Source organism: Dryas octopetala, chromosome 2 (genome assembly GCF_963921425.1).
Source record: "Dryas octopetala chromosome 2, drDryOcto1.1, whole genome shotgun sequence".
Taxonomy (NCBI): domain Eukaryota; kingdom Viridiplantae; phylum Streptophyta; class Magnoliopsida; order Rosales; family Rosaceae; genus Dryas; species Dryas octopetala.
The window spans coordinates 31,951,541-31,970,216 of NC_141367.1; the positions used below are offsets into that span (position 1 = coordinate 31,951,541).

The 18,676-nt window shown below is 37.3% G+C and overlaps 2 protein-coding genes across 3 annotated transcripts; one reads left to right on the forward strand and one right to left on the reverse strand.

Moving 5' to 3' along the window:
- The first annotated feature begins 63 nt into the window (after window positions 1–63).
- LOC147295784 (MAP3K epsilon protein kinase 1-like) lies at window positions 64–14,055 on the forward strand. 2 transcript variants are annotated; one of them, XM_086231935.1, is made up of 25 exons: window positions 64–477; window positions 1,180–1,314; window positions 1,610–1,630; window positions 2,155–2,228; window positions 2,312–2,402; window positions 2,487–2,570; window positions 3,628–3,729; window positions 4,163–4,294; window positions 4,632–4,703; window positions 5,208–5,311; window positions 6,139–6,253; window positions 6,369–6,767; window positions 7,108–7,443; window positions 7,528–7,572; window positions 8,478–8,657; window positions 8,775–8,858; window positions 9,195–9,286; window positions 9,367–9,450; window positions 9,951–10,325; window positions 10,392–10,801; window positions 11,219–11,607; window positions 11,693–11,827; window positions 12,310–12,716; window positions 12,830–12,944; window positions 13,618–14,055. In XM_086231935.1, exons 1-25 carry the CDS (start codon window positions 418–420, stop codon window positions 13,792–13,794), a joined length of 4,218 nt encoding a protein of 1,405 aa, XP_086088061.1. In that variant the 5' UTR covers window positions 64–417; the 3' UTR covers window positions 13,795–14,055. The 2 variants fall into 2 exon arrangements, with proteins under 2 accessions (XP_086088061.1, XP_086088060.1); XM_086231934.1 differs by having other exon boundaries at window positions 9,951–10,801.
- Window positions 14,056–14,807: 752 nt separating this feature from the next.
- Window positions 14,808–18,454, reverse strand: EIF4A-III (eukaryotic initiation factor 4A-III). The gene is made up of 8 exons (XM_086230467.1): window positions 18,054–18,454; window positions 17,668–17,908; window positions 17,482–17,562; window positions 17,208–17,315; window positions 17,006–17,125; window positions 16,335–16,502; window positions 15,810–15,896; window positions 14,808–15,210 (listed from the first exon to the last, which is right to left on the reverse strand). The coding sequence occupies exons 1-8, from the start codon at window positions 18,311–18,313 to the stop codon at window positions 15,097–15,099; spliced, it is 1,179 nt and encodes a 392-aa protein (XP_086086593.1). The 5' UTR covers window positions 18,314–18,454; the 3' UTR covers window positions 14,808–15,096.
- Window positions 18,455–18,676: the final 222 nt, after the last annotated feature.

Genomic DNA, 18,676 nt, shown 5'->3' on the forward strand with positions numbered 1-18,676 from the left:
ACTCGTTGACACAAGTGTCCTCATTCATTTCATAGGTGTCCAAGTGGACCATCATATTTTCTGTCTCTGAGTTGGAGTGCAATTATTATTATCTGAAATTTCCCATTACTAATTAGTCGGTTAATAACTTTACTGCACGTTCTTTATTTATTTTATTTTATTTTATTATAGCTATCATGATCATGTCACATTGTCACCACCACCTTCAAACTTAAACGTTCCACCCCCACCAATCGGAGCATCAGCATCCCGGACATTCTCTCCCTGTACACGTCGGAGCGTTGCTCGGCCTCCGTTGCTAGTGGAATCGGGCCAATCTCTCCATTCAAAACCCTAATTCTCTCTCCCGCTCTCTTTAACCACTTTTAATGGACCACTTTTTCTAGGGTTTCTCTGAGCTAAGCCGATTCCGCAGACATGTCTCGGCAAGCGGCGTCGGCCCACTTCCACAAATCCAAAACGCTCGATAACAAATACGTAAGAGCATATAGACACCTCAATTTTGGCAATCTAGACTTTCTGCTTCACGTGACGTATGTAATTGTGTAATTTCTGTTTGGCTGCTTAGGAAATGTGGGGATAGATATGGGGATTGAGAATGTTGATGGTGCTTGTCTGGGAAATGTTACAAGAAACGACTAGAAATGACGCGGGAAGACATATATTTCTTTATTTTTGCTCTGGATTAATCGGCAGCTAAATGGAAGGATTAGGGTTTTATTTGTATGAATTTGGTTTTAAATGGTGTGGAAGAAAGAAAAAAATGTGAATTATGAATCCTATTGAATTAGGAATGTTGTTTTGGGTTTGATAAACATGAATGCAGGGAGTTCGAGTGAGTGAATTTGTGGTGACATTGGTCAGTTGGTTGTGGGCCTCTGTTCTCTTATATATATATATATATATATATATAGATATATAGATATGTGTATGTAATGTATGTCCAGCATTTCACTGGAACCTAACTGAGAATTAGAGTTGTAATTGTTTTCGGGTTATGAATTTTGTGTTTTTCAGCTGCATGGTTTGTGGGGTTTTTTATGGCACTACCCTCCATTTCGTTGCTGAGAAAATGGAATGCTGAATTTTTTCTTTATTGCCCATGGTGTTAGGATATCAATCAATCTTTTCACGTTGTTATTTTTCTCAGATTTTGAATTATGTAAATATTTGGTGTAGATGCTTGGAGATGAGATCGGAAAAGGTGCATATGGTCGAGTTTACAAGGGTTTGGATTTGGAGAATGGAGACTTTGTCGCTATTAAACAAGTTTCTTTGGAAAACATTGCTCAAGAGGATCTCAACATTATTATGGTTGGACCAACATTCTCTTTATATATGTATATTTTAGAAGAACATGCTCTTTATATAATTTTAAAATATTATATTTCTTAATAATAATTAATTAAATGAAATAAAGTTGAGTGTGATATTTTGATTTGAAGTCATTGTCTTAAGCTCATCAGCTTGATTGTCCTTAAAATTCTAAAAGTTAAATTCATTCATCTTTATTCATCAGTTTCCAATGCATATTACTTTAATCTGGCTCACTGTGTACTGTTTTTTCTTTTGATTGCTTCTTCGGTGGTGCAATGCGTTGACATTTTAGCAAGAGATTGATTTACTTAAGGTACAGTTTGTTTTCTTTATTGTTATGTTTACTTTTATAATGTCAATTGTATACCTCTAGCTGAAATGGTATCTCACTATAAATTATGTCCCATCATTGCATGTCAGCACTTGTTGCATATGAAGGTTTGGGGCTTAAATGAGGACTCGTTTGCAGTGGGTTGAATTTGTTACTTTTACCTATTTCTGTAACAATCCCTCGATATTAGAATTTTGACCTGTTCATATTCTGAAAGAATTCTGTTAAACAATGGTAGTCAATTCTAGTTTATGGTGGGTAAGTAATATGTATGTATGTGTCTTCTTGGTGGTTAAATTTTATGCAAAAGATGATTGTAATTTTGGCCCTCTCAACCTGTTCCACTGTATACAGTTGTGTGATACATGTGTTCTGATATGCTGCTCTTGAGCAGCCCTTTGCTACCTATTATGAATTATGCTTCTTACACTAGACATTCTGAATGCCTTTAGATGGAAATGCATACCGAGTACAATACTCAAGGAATTTGAAATTTGTTTTTGCAGAATTTAAACCACAAAAACATTGTGAAATATCTTGGATCTTTGAAGACAAAGACTCATCTTCACATAGTCCTAGAGTAAGTGAGCTTACAATTTTTTCCACAAATGTCATCCTCTGTTGAAATTTTTTTTTGTTATTTGTTCGTTGTTGTCCTTGTAGGTATGTAGAGAATGGCTCACTTGCAAATATTATAAAGCCAAATAAATTTGGACCTTTTCCAGAATCATTGGTAGCTGTGTACATTGCTCAGGTTTACTAATGTCCTTGCTATTTGTTGCTTGCATGTGTGCGTGTGCTGGCTAGATTTCATAACTTGATATTCATCATGATACAGGTTTTGGAAGGGTTGGTGTATTTACATGAACAGGGTGTAATCCATCGGGATATCAAAGGTGCAAACATATTGACAACTAAAGAGGTAAGTTTGCAAGTCTTTTCACCTGTATTAGTTCTTTATATATCTATTTATTGCGATTAGTCTCCTATCAGGGGAAAAAAAACTTCTACAGCTGTACCATCCCTTGAAAGAACTTATTGGAGGTGGTTTTATGTTGCTTTTTTGCATTTGTATTTGTGTTGCTCCTATAAAAATTATGTTGTAAAAATTTCTAGGTTTTCCAGCTTGATTACATTGATCCTAGTGTTAAAGAATTAGCTTAGAGAGGTAATTAGAGTGGTCAGATGGTTGATGGATGGGCAAGAGAAAATAGATGGTCGATTTCAACTACGGTGACTGGTGCGAGGATTGTTTGAAATGGGTGGACCACACCTTAGGTGGCAAGAGTGCAATCATTTTAGTGGGAAATTGAAAAATTTGCACTGGTGGATGTATGCCTAATCATGCTTATCCCATGGTTGGAATGCTGTTTCATCTGGTCAGAGCAGCTTTTCTATCTAAGCCTTTGAGGGTCATTGTCTATGGAATTTGTCATGTCGGTTACCTGTGTCTTACAAATTGCTACTAATCAATTGGACAAGTCCACTCAAGTCCCAGCCTGTGGCTGTTAGTTCGGACATTGCAGAAGGGCTATCTCATGTTCTTTGGTAATAGGCTGCAGCATGACCTAATACGTTGCCACTCAAGACTAATATGAGGAACTGAAGCCTAAGTTCACAAATTATATAAATATCAATATCTAGTATAATTTTTTTTTTTTTTTGGTTTATAATCGTTTGTATTTTTTACTTGACTTTTCTGTCTTCTTCCGTTGGCAAATGTATATGACCAAATGTACTTAGTTGGTGTCACTGTGCCATAAGATGATGTACTCTTGTGGCCTCCAGAATGATTCTGAAGCATGAATTAAATGTTGTGGGACAAACACACACCCACACTCATCTGTTAATGTGACAGTTGATGACGTTTTAACATGAGTTTAGTCAGGATATTAGTTGTTCACATTGTTTGTGAATATATTTTTTTTTTGGCTAATAACTCATTATATTACTTGTGTGGCATAATATACTCTTTTCAGGGGCTTGTGAAACTTGCTGATTTCGGTGTTGCGACAAAACTGACTGAGGCTGATGTTAATACACATTCAGTTGTTGGAACACCATATTGGATGGCCCCAGAGGTATTTCCTACTCCTCTCCTTCATGGGACATTTTTGTATTGATATGCTACTATCGAAAACTTGGAAATTATCGTATAGTTCATCCTTATTTGCCAATTCTTGTCTGTTGTTGTAGCACAAAAACTAATAGTATTGAGTTTGTCTGTTCAAAATACAAATGGTTTTACTTGATGGCTGGGCATGATACTGTTTGTTCATTCTGGATTGAGTATTGGTTTTGTCAAACAGACACACTAGCATGATCATGCATGCCATGATTTGAGCAGGCAAATGGATTTTGTTTCCTGCATGACATGCAGAAGTACAGTTAAACAGCTGATACAGCCTGAAAGTGTGCTTAGGAAAAACATGAATTAGTGGCTCATGCTTTTGATGCAGTCTGTAAAGTTGTGTATGAGAGGCCTCCATTTGATGAAAATGATCTATGTTTTAGGTGATTGAAATGTCAGGGGTTTGTGCTGCTTCAGACATTTGGAGTGTTGGCTGCACTGTTATTGAACTTCTTACATGTGTACCTCCTTACTACGATCTACAGCCTATGCCAGCTCTGTTCCGTATTGTTCAGGTGTGTTTAACTGTCTTCTTGTAGTTATCATTAAATACTGCAGAGCACTCCTTTCTGTGAATACTGTAGTATTTCTAGAAAATCATACTCTGTTGTCTACATAGCTTAATTTGCTCCAGTTGTACATTTTCTGTTTGGTGGTCAGAAAGGGTGCACTCACTACTGATTTTGAACTGGTGATTTATTATCTCATATAATGCCGAGAATTGTGTCAAATTTCAGTTAGAAGCTTTTGCCTTACCCCCTTTTTGTGTTCATGAGATGCCTAATAATGCTATTCTTAAATGTTGAGTAGCAACAGTGACATTTTTTTCTTTCTCTGCCTAAAATCTTTCAGGATGAGCATCCTCCTATACCTGACAGCCTATCTCCTGACATTACTGATTTTCTGTGTCAGTGCTTTAAGAAGGTGAGGCAGAGCCATTCTTACCTACTCCATTATTATTGTCTGTGTAATGTTAAGATAATTGCTTTAGATTTTCCTTTAAATTTTGCTAATTTATCTCCTCTCCCATCTCTCCTCTTAAAGTTATGCATTACTGTTGCATTGGCAATTCATATGAAAATTTATGTAAAAAGCTATTTAACATGAAAATGCGCTACATGTTTGATTATAGAGCTTATTTTTTTAATCTAAAGGGAATAAGAATAGTATTAGGCATATCTTTTATCGTTAAAGAAATGAGATTTTAATTACCAATCTTGCACCATATATAAGATACAATTTATTATGTGTTTATGTTTTGACACATCACCAAATTTTAGATTGTTCTTGTCCAGTCCCACTCAATCCAATAAAATCATTTCAGTTTTACTTGTTGCCCAACCCATAGTCTTGGTCCTGAAGCTGCTCAAAATGGGTAAATTGCAACTTAGTTAAATTTATCTTTAACATTTTAGTTGCATATCTCAGGATGCTAGGCAACGGCCTGATGCAAAAACACTGCTGTCTCACCCTTGGATACAGAACTGCAGGCGAGCTTTGCAATCTTCAATACGTCACAGTGGAACATTAAGGTAGATATTCATCATACACAGGTCTTTCTTATGAAATGAATACTTGCACCACTTCCTTAGCATCATTGTCCATTGTAAAATAGGTGATTTCTATTTTTGGTTGTAGTAAAAGAATGTAGTGGTCAATTGTAGATTATACAATCTGCCTTAACCATGAGGGCACCAAAGTTTAATTCTTTATTAATCAGCCACTCTGGCGGGGTCCTGCATTGCAGGATATCTCATGTGAGATCCTGTCAGAGAAGTGTTTCATATATATATATATATATAGGGAGCTTCAAGTGTTGACATCCACAATTTAAGGAAGTGTGGGTGTCCTACCATGTCCTGTTGTCCAATGATTGGAACAATCTATTTCCTAGGTCATCCTTCAAAGATCAACCCTGCAAAATAGCCAAATCGGGAACCATTTAGCTATTTTATTACCATCATCATTGTTCCAATTTTATTCGGGATCTAAAAGATGGATGGTTCTAATCGTTGAACTGCATTGCAGGGCAGCTGGGGTGAGGGTGTCCGCATTTTTCTTAAAATATGGATGCCCACTCTTGAAGCTCCCTGTATATATCTCTTTTTGGTTCACACTCTTTAGTCCAGATGAGGGTGATGGACTACATAGCTCTCTTATGAAATTTTGCTTGGTCATAATTATTATTGATTTCAGTCTTTCTGTTCTGGTTCTGTATACAGTTTGTCTGACATTCAATATAAGGGGATGTCTTTTCTTCTTAAAAGTATTTGCCATTCGATGTTTTTTCAAACAGCTTTTAACTTTTTGGGATTGTTTTTGTTTGGTAATTTATTTTAAAAACCCAGTTATTTTTCAGAAATATACAGGAAGATGCTTCATTGGATGCAGAAATTTCTAATGGAGATCATCAGAGCTCTGGTGAAAGCCCTTCTGCAGAGAAAGCGGAAGTAGCTGCTTCTTCCGTTAAAGCTGTGAGACCTTTTCTCATTAAGCAAATTAAAGGCTTAAAAACTTTTGAAAGAAAGGTCGCTTTGCATTTGAATTTCCTTGTATTTTCTCATTGACCTTGGGCCTTTTGAACTTCAGGACTATAGGAAAGAGTTATTATCAACTGAGGTTTCTGATATGAGCAAATCTGATGATGATCCGGCTGCAGAATTAAAATTGGTTGAGGAGAAAACGGATAATTTAGAAGATGATCTGACGGATCAGGTTCCCACCTTAACTATCCATGAAAAGGCATCCTTTCAAAAAGGTTCTGGCATAATATCTTCTAATAAGGAATTGGCTCCCTCTGAGTCAGCTGAGCTTGATGATCTATCACATAGCAGCAATCATGATGAAGTACTGATGAATGGTGACATTAGATCTCCTGAACTACCAACAAAAAATGTATCTGGGAAACATGCTGGAAAAGGGAACTCTGTCCACGTTGGGTACAGACCCTTCGGTTTTGGACCAAGAAATCAGGATAGTTTTCAAAAGGTAGGGTTGCACTAATTGCTCTTGATTTCTTCTCACTACTTGGCGGACATTTGATGGATGTTATAATATGCACAAATTATTCCTCTGTTCCTGCATACACACAGCATATGATTTCCATTTTAATTTTGGCATGCTAATATGCTATGGTGATTTGTGTCTGTATTGAATCACTGAGGACAGTTGAATTTTTTTCAGTTTTATGTTTGGCTATGTGATGCATGTTGGACTTCAGTTTTTTTGTTTTGTTCTAATTTGAGTGTGTCATTTGTAGAGGTTATTACTACTTTACCTTTGATCCCTCATAATTCTTACTCCTGGATTTGTCCCTGTCCTTTTGAAGGCTGCCAAGATGCCAGTCACTTCGGGAGGGAATGAACTCAGTAAATTTAGTGATACTCCAGGAGATGCTTCCTTGGATGATCTGTTTCACCCTTTGGATAAACATCCGGAGGATAGGGCAACTGAGGCTTCGACATCTGCATCTATGTCACATTTGAACCAAGGAAATACATCTGTAAATGATGCTGCAAAAAGTGACCTTGCTACAAAGTTGAGGGCTACAATTGCTCAAAAACAAATGGAGAGCGAAATGGGTCAAGCTAACGGCAGTGGTGGCAACTTGTTACAGCTTATGATGGGCGTTCTCAAAGATGATGTGATTGATATTGGTGGTTTGGTATGTTTGAAGTGTTTGCGTTGTGTTTAATTTCTTGACTTGTCATCCCTGACACCTTTTGTTTTATATGTTTTTGTTTATTAGGTTTTTGATGAAAAGTTGCCCGGAGAAAACCTTTTTCCCCTACAGGTACTCAGATTTCTTTTTGTAGCTTTCTAAGCAGTTAGTTGTCTTTGCTATTGGCCTCTTAGAGTTTGAAGCACAATATTTTTGTATGTGTGGGGGGTTGTGTGAGGCATGTTTAACCGTGCAAATCTATAGTAGTTTTGGATGCTTATGGCATCTACTGCCCTGCCCTTAGAAGAATCTATGAATAATGTTGTTCCTTCCTAGATGGTTTGAATAAAGGAATTATTCAGTGCTTCCTTAAAGGCTGAAACTTATTTTCTTGCACACATTAATCTTTGGGATATATACATCGGTCATTGGCTACTTTTATTAAGATACATTTTAATTTTAAACTATCAAGATGCTGAGCAACTATATTTCAGTTCAACCTTCACTTGAAAGTCTTTTCCTGAAGAAAGACTGGTCAGATTTTTTTTTTTTTTTTTTTTTTTGGTGGATCATCTGTGGAGTTGCCATGTTTGACACTAATTTTTTATAAGAGCCACGTGACCCTAATTGGTTGCATGTATTAGAAGTTGTTTCGAAAGTTGGTATATATGGTGATTTCTTTAGACACAGGGAGATGGGGGTTGGTGTATATGCTTTTGTTAAAATTTGTATTAGCGTATATGGTCATTTATGCTTTTTCTTATTTACCAATAAAAGCAATTTAAAAACAAAGTGATATCTGCATAGAAGTCTCTCCATAATTTACAACACCATATTACAATTTTACACATCTAAGTTTAACAATTGCAAATTCATATCAGTCTCAAATGATTGTTAGACATTGGTGGAGTGTTGTCCCGCCCTAAAGTGTATGATGCACAAATTTTAAATCAGAAGCATCACAGAAATCATATATGTATTTGTCTGTCATTTTTAATGTGGAAAAGCAATAACTTCTGTTATTTCTTGCTTGGTAGGCTGTTGAGTTTAGCCGGTTGGTTGGGTCATTGAGACCAGACGAATCAGAAGATGTTATCGTCTCTGCCTGTCAGAAACTTATTGCCATCTTCCATCAGCGCCCAGAGCAGAAAATTGTTTTTATTAGCCAGCATGGTTTGCTCCCTCTAATGGAATTGCTTGAAGTTACTAAAACTCGTGTATGCTAACTACTTTAACCACACCTGTTCAGGTTTTTGATAAATCTTGAGATAACTGTCATCTTAGCATTTAGCCTTATAACAGCTATATGTGAGTATTGTTTCCCACTTTTGCAGGTTATATGTTCTGTGCTTCAAATTATAAATCAGATAATTAAAGATAACACTGATTTCCAGGAAAATGCTTGTCTTGTTGGTCTGGTGAGTACTAATGCATTCAGGTTTTTATGTTTTGTTATTATGTAATTTCATCTTTGGTGGGCCTTGACAAAGTAGCTAACTTGGTTAAAATTGGTAGCATTTAATATACTTATTTACGTATAAGATTTTCGGCATTTTAGTTCTCCAGAAGATTGAATTAGTTACACTGTTGCATTAATGAGCAGAATAAATCTTTACACAGTCATCCATATTTGTTTTTTCCCTCTATCCTTTCAATTTTCCTTTTTTGGTTTTTTATCTCTTCCAAGAGTTTTATGCACTAGAATTTTGTTACTTGTTGGTGTTAGTTATGGCTATTGGTAAGTTTTATTACAGATCCCAGTGGTAATGAACTTTGCGGTACCTAATCATCCTCGGGAAATTCGTATGGAAGCAGCTTATTTCTTACAACAGCTTTGTCAGTCAAGGTTGTGTTCCCTTCTTGTGGTTGGTCATAATTTTTCATCAGAATAATTTGAGGTTGACTGTGGAGGCTTCTTTTGTGCAGCCCCTTGACATTGCAAATGTTCATAGCTTGCCGTGGAATACCTGTTCTGGTGGGCTTTTTAGAGGCTGATTATGCAAAATTCAGGTTTGTAGTGTTTAGTGGGTGGAACAACTGTGTTTGACAGTTAGGTTAGTTTGGTGAAAGTTCACAAACTATGACAAAAGTACCCTGGAGTAACCTCATTAACAATTAGCTAAACCTTTTTGGAGCTTGCATCTATGTCTCCCTCTGGGGGGACTGCCTGCCCATTTCTGATGGGTTGAACCCTGAAACTCTCATTTAAAAGTGGTGGGTAACAATTTGGTTACGAGGGCTGGTGGTGAGTGATGGGCAGATGCTATGTTCACTTTAAGCTTATTAATAACTGATTCTTATTAAAAATGAAAAAAGTGATAGATTTGTGATTCAATCTCTGAAATTGTCTTTATAGGACACAAGTGTGGACATTGTCACACCTGAATGTTTCATATTTGAAGACTCTGAGCTCACTTTCCCTTTATGCATATTTTCTTGTCTTTTATCATTTATCTTTTTATAGAGTATATGTATTATTCAAATATTTGATTAGACTTTTTTCTATCCAGGGAAATGGTTCATCTAGCTATTGACGGCATGTGGCAGGTGTTTAAGCTTCAGCGGTCAACCCCTAGAAATGATTTCTGTCGCATAGCAGCGAAGAATGGAATACTGCTGAGGCTGATTAACACCCTTTATAGCTTGAATGAGGCCACCCGTCTAGCTTCCATATCTGTTGGGGGTGGATTTCCACTTGATGGCTCAGCTCAGCGCCTACGGTCTGGTTCATTGGATTCTGGCCATCCAGTTTTTGCTCAGAGTGACACACCACTTACTGCAACTGATCAGCATGATCCCTCTAAGGTTAGGCATGGAGTAATTGATTTTCATTTGTCTACTGGAACAGCAGAACCTGCACGTGCATCTACTTCAAATTCCCAAAGGTTAGATGCCAATCATTCAGATCCACGATATCTTCATCTAGATACTGATACAGCTCAATCTGGCAGTGCGGTAGTGGAAGCTTCAGTTCCTTCTAAATTTCCAGACTCAATATCATTAGATAAAGTTGTAAATATTACAACCAAAGAACCTTCAACTACTTCTCGAGGAGATCTTGACGTCAGGCAGCAGCGAGCTACTAATTCTTCGAATAGGGCATCCACAGATAGACCTCCCAAAATGGTTGAAGGTACGTCGAATGGGTTTCCAACAACAGGAGCTACTCAACAGGAGCAAGTTCGACCCCTTCTTAGTTTGTTGGATAAAGAGCCTCCTTCCAGACGCTTTTCTGGTCAGCTCGAGTATATACGCCACCTGCCAGGAATGGAGAGACATGAAAGTATATTGCCCCTTTTGCATGCGTCTAATGAAAAGAAGACAAATGGTGAATTAGATTTCCTGATGGCTGAATTTGCAGGTAACAGTTGTCTTTATCTAACCAATTTTTAATTTTATAATCTTCGAACAAGACTGCCATTAGTAATTCGTAAAGCTTATATCCTTGAATAAATTATATATATATATATATATCTTCTGGAATGATGTAAACTATGTAGAGACCTATAGAGACCGGCTTTGGCCCTCCTGCACGCAGATTCATGTGGCCTATTGTAAGCTCTGTTGGTGGTAGGATTGCAAAAATTCATAATTGTTTCAAATTTCTAAATGACTCGAACAAAACATTTGCCTCTTGCTTTTATTAGGCACATATGTACCAGAAAATTAATTTGATTTTCTGTTTTCTTTGATGTTTTTCCTATTATACCTCTTGTATTCAGTTAGGCATCTATTATATATTTCTATAAAGGTAATTGATTTATTCATTATTTCACAGATGTCTCTCAACGTGGTAGAGAAAATGGGAATGCTGATTCTACTCCTAGAATTTCGCATAAAGCAATGAATAAGGAGTTAGGAACACAAGCATCTATCAAAGGAGCTGCCTCCACCTCTGGTATAGCATCTCAGACGGCATCAGGAGTACTGTCTGGTTCAGGTGTTCTGAATGCTAGACCAGGCAGTGCAACATCATCTGGATTGCTTTCCCACATGGTTTCAACACTGAATGCAGATGTTGCGAGGGAATATCTAGAAAAGGTGGCAGATCTTCTGCTCGAGTTTTCACAAGCAGATACTACTGTAAAATCATACATGTGTAGCCAAAGTTTGCTCAGCCGTCTTTTCCAGATGTTCAATAGGGTGGAGCCCCCAATTCTTTTAAAGGTACTTTGGAAAATTGCCATTGCTCACACTTTTGTGATTTATGTTCTTGTAATCTTGATAGTTTTGGTGCTTTGTCTTCTTACAGATACTGAAGTGTATCAACCATTTATCAACTGATCCAAACTGCTTAGAGAATCTTCAGCGGGCAGATGCAATTAAATATTTGATTCCAAATCTTGAACTCAAAGAAGGATCTCTTGTATCTCAGATACATCATGAGGTGGGCCTTCTTTCCTGTGTTCTAATGGTATTAGTGGATGGTTGGCTTTATTTTATTTTTTTTTAGAGAAAGAAACTGTACAAACAATGGATAAGGAATCCATCAACTAAGGTACAAAACAAAATCAGAAAAACAACTCTCGCACCACACCCTTGACTAAACATATCAAGCCCAAAACTAACTAATTGCTGCCTTCCAATCTAGTAGAATGGCAGACAAAGACACTCCCCTAAAAACACTAGAGACAGAGGCCCAAAAAGATGACCAAAAAGAAACTAACTCCTACAATTCTTCCACATATATCCCTTTATAATCTTCAAAAATTCTTTTATTTCTCTCCATCCAAATAACCCAAAAAATGGCCAATAATCTGCAGCTCCAAAGCCCTTTTTTCTTTAAATTCAATTTTTTTTTCCTGTGGTGGGTTTACTTTTATTCTGGTTATCAAGTTCTAATTACATTCTTCTCGACTTCTTTTGAAGGTTCTCAATGCCCTATTTAATCTGTGTAAGATTAATAAGAGGAGACAGGAACAAGCAGCTGAGAATGGAATCATTCCACACTTGATGCACTTTATTGAGTCTAATTCTCCTTTGAAACAATATGCGTTGCCTTTACTGTGCGATATGGCTCATGCATCACGAAATTCAAGAGAGCAATTAAGGGCTCATGGTGGATTGGATGTGTACCTGAGCCTTCTTGAGGATGAGTTTTGGTCTGTGACTGCCCTAGATTCAATAGCTGTTTGCTTAGCTCATGACAATGACAACCGGAAGGTGGAACAAGCATTGCTGAAAAAGGATGCAGTTCAGAAATTGGTGAAATTCTTCCAATGCTGTCCGGAGCAGTATTTCGTTCACATATTGGAGCCATTTTTGAAAATTATCACGTATGTGATTATAATTATATATATGTTTATTCTTACCATTTGATTGATTGCAATAGGCGAGGATGTTCCTCATTTTCCCTTTGTGGACATAACAAGCGTTTTTGTTTTGGCAGGAAATCATCTCGAATTAATACCACATTAGCTGTTAATGGTTTGACACCACTGCTAATCACAAGACTGGACCATCAGGATGCTATAGCCCGTCTAAATCTTCTTAAACTGATAAAGGTGGGGGCAACTTTTTTTCTTTAATCTCATCTTGGTTCATCTATAAATGGTGATGCTGTTGAGAAAATAGGAAGAGAATATGATACTTTAATCTTAACCCTGTTCCTAAATAACAATAATATCACCTAATTTAGGAAACCAGATTGCACCCCCAAACAAGCTAGGAAATTAAATATTCTTAGAATTCTAATTACAGTTTACTTTTATTTTTGCAACGGATGCATTTTGGATATTTACTATGCCTGAACTGATTTGGTTTATTATGTGGAAACCGTGTTTATTAGTTTAGCTGAGTAGTGATTCTCAAGTGAGGAAGTGAAATTTATCAAGGGGTGAAAAGGAAATAGGAAGTTCTTAGGGGTAGGAGAAAATAGTGACATACATTTGTTTCTTTTTTTGCCTCCAATATTTCTTCTAGTATGGAATGCAAGGAGAAAACGTAGAAGACTATTCTGTGGCTAGTTTCTGTAGATTAATCATATGCTGTTAGCTGTGGGTGATGCTTCTAATGTTGGTCTGAGGCATCCCAAATACTAATTTAGGATTGATCGACTGGGACGTGATCTTTTTTGTCTTTATATGAAGTTTAGGTATATGGTGTTTGAAGTTGTTTCAGATCTTATTTATTCACTTCCTGTTGTAATTATAATTGACCAAAAATTTGTCATGGCAGGCTGTTTATGAGCACCACCCGCGGCCAAAGCAATTGATTGTGGAGAATGATCTGCCTCAGAAGCTTCAGAATTTAATAGAGGAACGCAGAGATGGGCAACGCTCTGGAGGCCAAGTGTTGGTGAAACAAATGGCTACTTCGCTGCTAAAAGCACTCCATATTAACACCGTATTGTAAATTCAGGTTATAATTTTCTTTCTTATATTGTATATTTGATTGTTTAGGAAAAGTGTATTTGTTGTCCTTTTCTTTCCGTGTAAGTTTTATTTCATTCGTTTCTGTTTGCTAAGGTGGCCGCCTTTTTTTTGCATCAGTGAGCTGCTTTGATTGCCTTCATTTTAGTTACTTAGTTTTCTTTGTTTTGTTTTTATTTTCTTTTTCTTTTTTCCCTTGAACCCTTCTACTGTTCAAATTGAGCTAAAGTTGATTGTAAGCTTTTCTCGAATGACAATTATCATAATATTAATGACAAATATTTATCTGTTGGAAAAATTCCATGAATGTTAACATTAATGACATCATGTCTGAATCATGTTGGAAAAATAATAAAAAGAATCTCTTACTGCGGCGGCTTGACTGCGCCCAAACGGGTTGGCTTCACCAAACATGCAGTAGCTTCTGTCCGGCAGGGCCAAGTCCTTTGCTTTCGGCTGCAAAATTTCTGCCGCAGAGTCCTTCCTACTTTTCTCTGCGATTTGTTGCAGGCAACATACAAGCAGGAAACAAAAGTACAGATTAAAATTTAATTGAAAACAAAAGTAAGGAAATAATTGGCTTTGATATTCATATCACGCTTCAAAATTCATAATAAATTCCTTATAAATCTGATTTTTTGAATACCATCATAAAACATTTTAAAATTTAATTGAATACCAATTCGTTAAAGCTTGTGAATGAATTTAAAAATCAAACTGGATTCTTTCCAAATCGTCTGAATTCCATACTGAATTGACCATAATTTTTCCAAGGCCAACCTTTGCTTAGTGGATGAATTTACCATTCGGTGAACACCAACACCCTGTAGACGGGGAAAAAGTACTGCAACCGCCCCTAGCAGTGTGGCGCAGAAACCCACAAAATATTTGTGGGCCCCAAATTTTTTCTATGAAAGATGAACCGTAACCACCCAGACAGATATACTGTGATATAGAGAATGGCAGGGTGGATGGAGATAGGGGAGTACACAAAGCTACTTCAAAGTGTTCTTATCCTTCACAAAATCTTAAAGTAACTTGAATTCAATACCAAATACAACACAACGCATTACTCAGTCAGCACAAAAGTTGCTTAAAATCTCAGTCCCACTAGCCTAAAGTAACTTTAACGTTACAAAACAAAGAAAATACCACTCCAACCTCTGCTAGTGTACAACCCATCTTTAAATAAGTAGCCCGCCAAGGCAACTGCACAAATTAGTAAATCAACAGCAGAAAAACCAATCACCACTCTTCCATTTGCACACAGCATGGCCAGCAACTCTCAAATCAGATCGGCGACGTTCATTGGCATTTCATCAATCTGGGTACTGTAGTACTGTTCAATGTCTCTTAAAATCTTGATATCATCGCTTTTGACAAAGTTTATTGCCACACCCTATGAATAATCAAATAGCCCATCCCGATTAGAACTTACAAACAAATAATAAGCTAATGAAGAGTAATCAGCAAAAACATATCATACGAAAAGTAGACACACAAACAACCAGCGACAAAACAGAGCATTCCTTTCTACACCATCTCATAAACGGTCAACTTTAACTGAGCTCATTTAGCAGTAACAAGCATGAAATTTTCAGCTGAGCTTTGGAGGGGGCAAACTACAATACAAGTTTGTAACTGTTCAATGGGTGCATTATCTAAATTGATCCATCAATCTAGGGCATGGAACCAAAACATCCAATGGTGGCTCAAAATTGTAGATTAATCCAAACCATGTTGTACCATCTCATAACTTTGTAAATAGTTTTAATATTTACCAATTCAGAACTTCAGAAACTACCCAGTGGTGCACATAGACATACATTGCTACCCTAATGCATATACAATCTCAAACAAATGTTGGCAGCGTTTTCTTTCAATTTGTGTGCATGAGAATCCTGTTGTCAAAGACCAAATTTAAACAAAGAACTTGCATGCAGAACAAATAAAATCAGAGGCACCGAATATGTTTGGAAGATCAATTAGAATAAATACCTTGCGTCCAAAACGACCAGAACGACCAATCCGATGAATGTATAGCTCTCGATTGTTTGGAAGATCATAATTGATAACCAAGGAAACCTGAATAAAGGGGGGAAAAGTAACATGATTAGAAAAGCAGAGCACGAAAGACATCTTCATAACATGTTGGCTAGAATGCAACATAAACAACCATAGTCTACATGTTCACTATGTCTCACAGATATAGGAACAAATTCATTGATAAGAAGCTCTAAAAGATCCCTTTCAATTCACAAAAAAATTTATGTCATTTTGTAAATTTGGGTGACCATGGTCATTTGGCACTTTAGAATGTCCCAAGCAAACAACCAAATGGATCTCAAACCATAAATAGCATATCTGTCTTCCACACCAACCCACACAATTGCCCCCAGGCACGTACACACCAAAATCACAAGTCCAATCTAGTTCAATAGCTTATTTTTAATTATTCACACCAAACAAGGTCATGAAATTATAAATTCTAGCTGATGATAAGAAAATTATAAATGAACTTACCTGCTGAACATCAAGGCCCCGGGCCCAAACATCTGTTGTGATCAGGACACGAGTATTACCACCCCGAAACTCGGACATAATTGCGTCTCTTTCTTTCTGAGGCATGTCTCCATGCATAGCAGAGACAGTGAAGTTGTTACTTCGCATCTTTTCAGTGAGCCAGTCCACCTGTCCCAATGGGATTGCAAAGATCAACACAGATAGACCAGGAAAGGAAAGCAACCAGAAAAAATATGGCAGTGAACCATGAGAGAACTATTACAAACAGTATTGTCTCTGGCTTCTATTTTACTTGACATATTAAATTCTAAAGGTTGTGTGCAATGAGGCTCATGAAGAAGGGGAAGGTTTTTTCCTGGTTAAAGAATCAAATTAATTCTTGGATTGCTCATGTCAATACCAAGACTTGCATAAATACAGCCATCATTCACAAGTATAGGTCACTTACAGAAAAATATAATATCTCTTTAAATAATAAATTTATATTGAACACCGTGGTTTCTAGCTTATCAGTAAAAATTAGATATCTAACAGATAAGATCCTATGTTATATTTCTACTTTCCACCAAGAATCCATAACGCAACAACAGGAGCCCTGGAACCCTTCCTTTATAATCAAACTTGAAGATATTAGTATCACAAACCAAATCTGAAGGTATATAACAGTTTACCTTTCGCTTTGTGTTGCAGAAAATAACAGCTTGTGTAATTGTAAGGGTATCATAAAGATCACATAGAGTATCAAACTTCCACTCTTCCCTTTCAACTGCCACGAAAAATTGCTTGATTCCCTGTCAGCAGAAATACATATTTTATGTCAATTTCATATTGCATTCAAAGGAAGCATACATACAAGACAGAAGCATTGCGTACCTCCAAAGTCAACTCATCACGTTTTACAAGGATCCTTACAGGGTCTGTCATAAACTTGTTTGTTATCTCCAAAATTTCATGGGGAAGTGTAGCAGAAATTAAGCAAACCTACAACATTACAACTGGTTTCAGACAAACATACTAATTTGATAAGACTTGCAACATAGTAATGCCCAGCAGCAAAACAGCATTTAAATACAGATTACAGCAAGAGGAAAACAGTACATCCTTGGCGGGATTAGAAACATGTACACTGAGAAGAGAGAAAGAAAACCTGGAGCTCTGGTGGAAGATATCTGTAGACATCGTAAATCTGATCCTTGAAACCTCTGCTCAACATCTCATCCGATTCATCCTGGAAAACCAAACCAAAACAAACAAAGAGTAAGAAAATAAGAAAGCTAAAGCCAAAGCCACCATGAAAAACACAAAGGAAAAAAGGGAGTTGATAGAGACTGACAAGAACTAATAATTTAATGGCTCGAGTGCGCAGAGTTCTCCTTTTGATCATGTCACATACTCTACCAGGAGTTCCAGACACCACATGAACTCCGTACTCAAGCTTTCTGATATCCTCACCCACGCTTTTCCCTCCAATGCAAGAATGTGCTTGTATATTTATGAAATTTCCAATTGCCAATATCACCTTCTCTGTCTGTGCCGCCAATTCCCTTGTTGGTGACAATATCAATGCCTGAACCCTGCACATACACAATATACAATCGTATTGGAACCAGCAGCGCAACCCTAATTTTGCCGAGAAACAATGAAAGAAAACAAAAGCAAACCCTAAGCAGAGGAATCAAACAACAAAGTTATAAAATTAGGGTTAGGGCTAGGGCGTACTCTCTGTTGGAGGTGTCAACGAGCTGGCAAACGGTGAGGGCAATCATGGAGGTCTTTCCGGTACCGGACTGGGCCTGGGCAATGACGTCACGGCCGTCAATGATGGGCCTGACGGCCCTTTGCTGGATGGCGGAGGGCTTCTCGAAACCGTAGTTGTAGATGCCTCGGAGAAGATCGTCCTTGATGCCCATCTGATCGAAGGTCATGATGGGCTCAATCCCATCCGAAGTCACGAACTCGAGCTTGTCGTCGAGCCCCATGCCGCCGCCCCGTCGGGTACGGTTCTGGGGCACCACGCTCGTCGCTGCGACTGACTCCAGCTTCTCTGTTTACGGTTTCTCGAGGGGTTTGCTTTCAGACCTGATGGAGATTGATTCTCTGGAAAACGCGAGAATGAGACTCACGATTAATTTTGAGTGACAAAAACAAATGTCAAGGGCTTTTATATTTATATTTTTTTTTCATTTAGGTAATTACCAAGTTTTCTGAAAAAATTATTTAATTATTATTATTTTGCTTATAACAGAAAAAAGTATACTTTTGCTGACGTGTACATATATACGGCATGATTTCGTTGGCAAGGGCCAAAGCCTGAGAGCGTCGGATTTTCTTCCTGGCTTTTT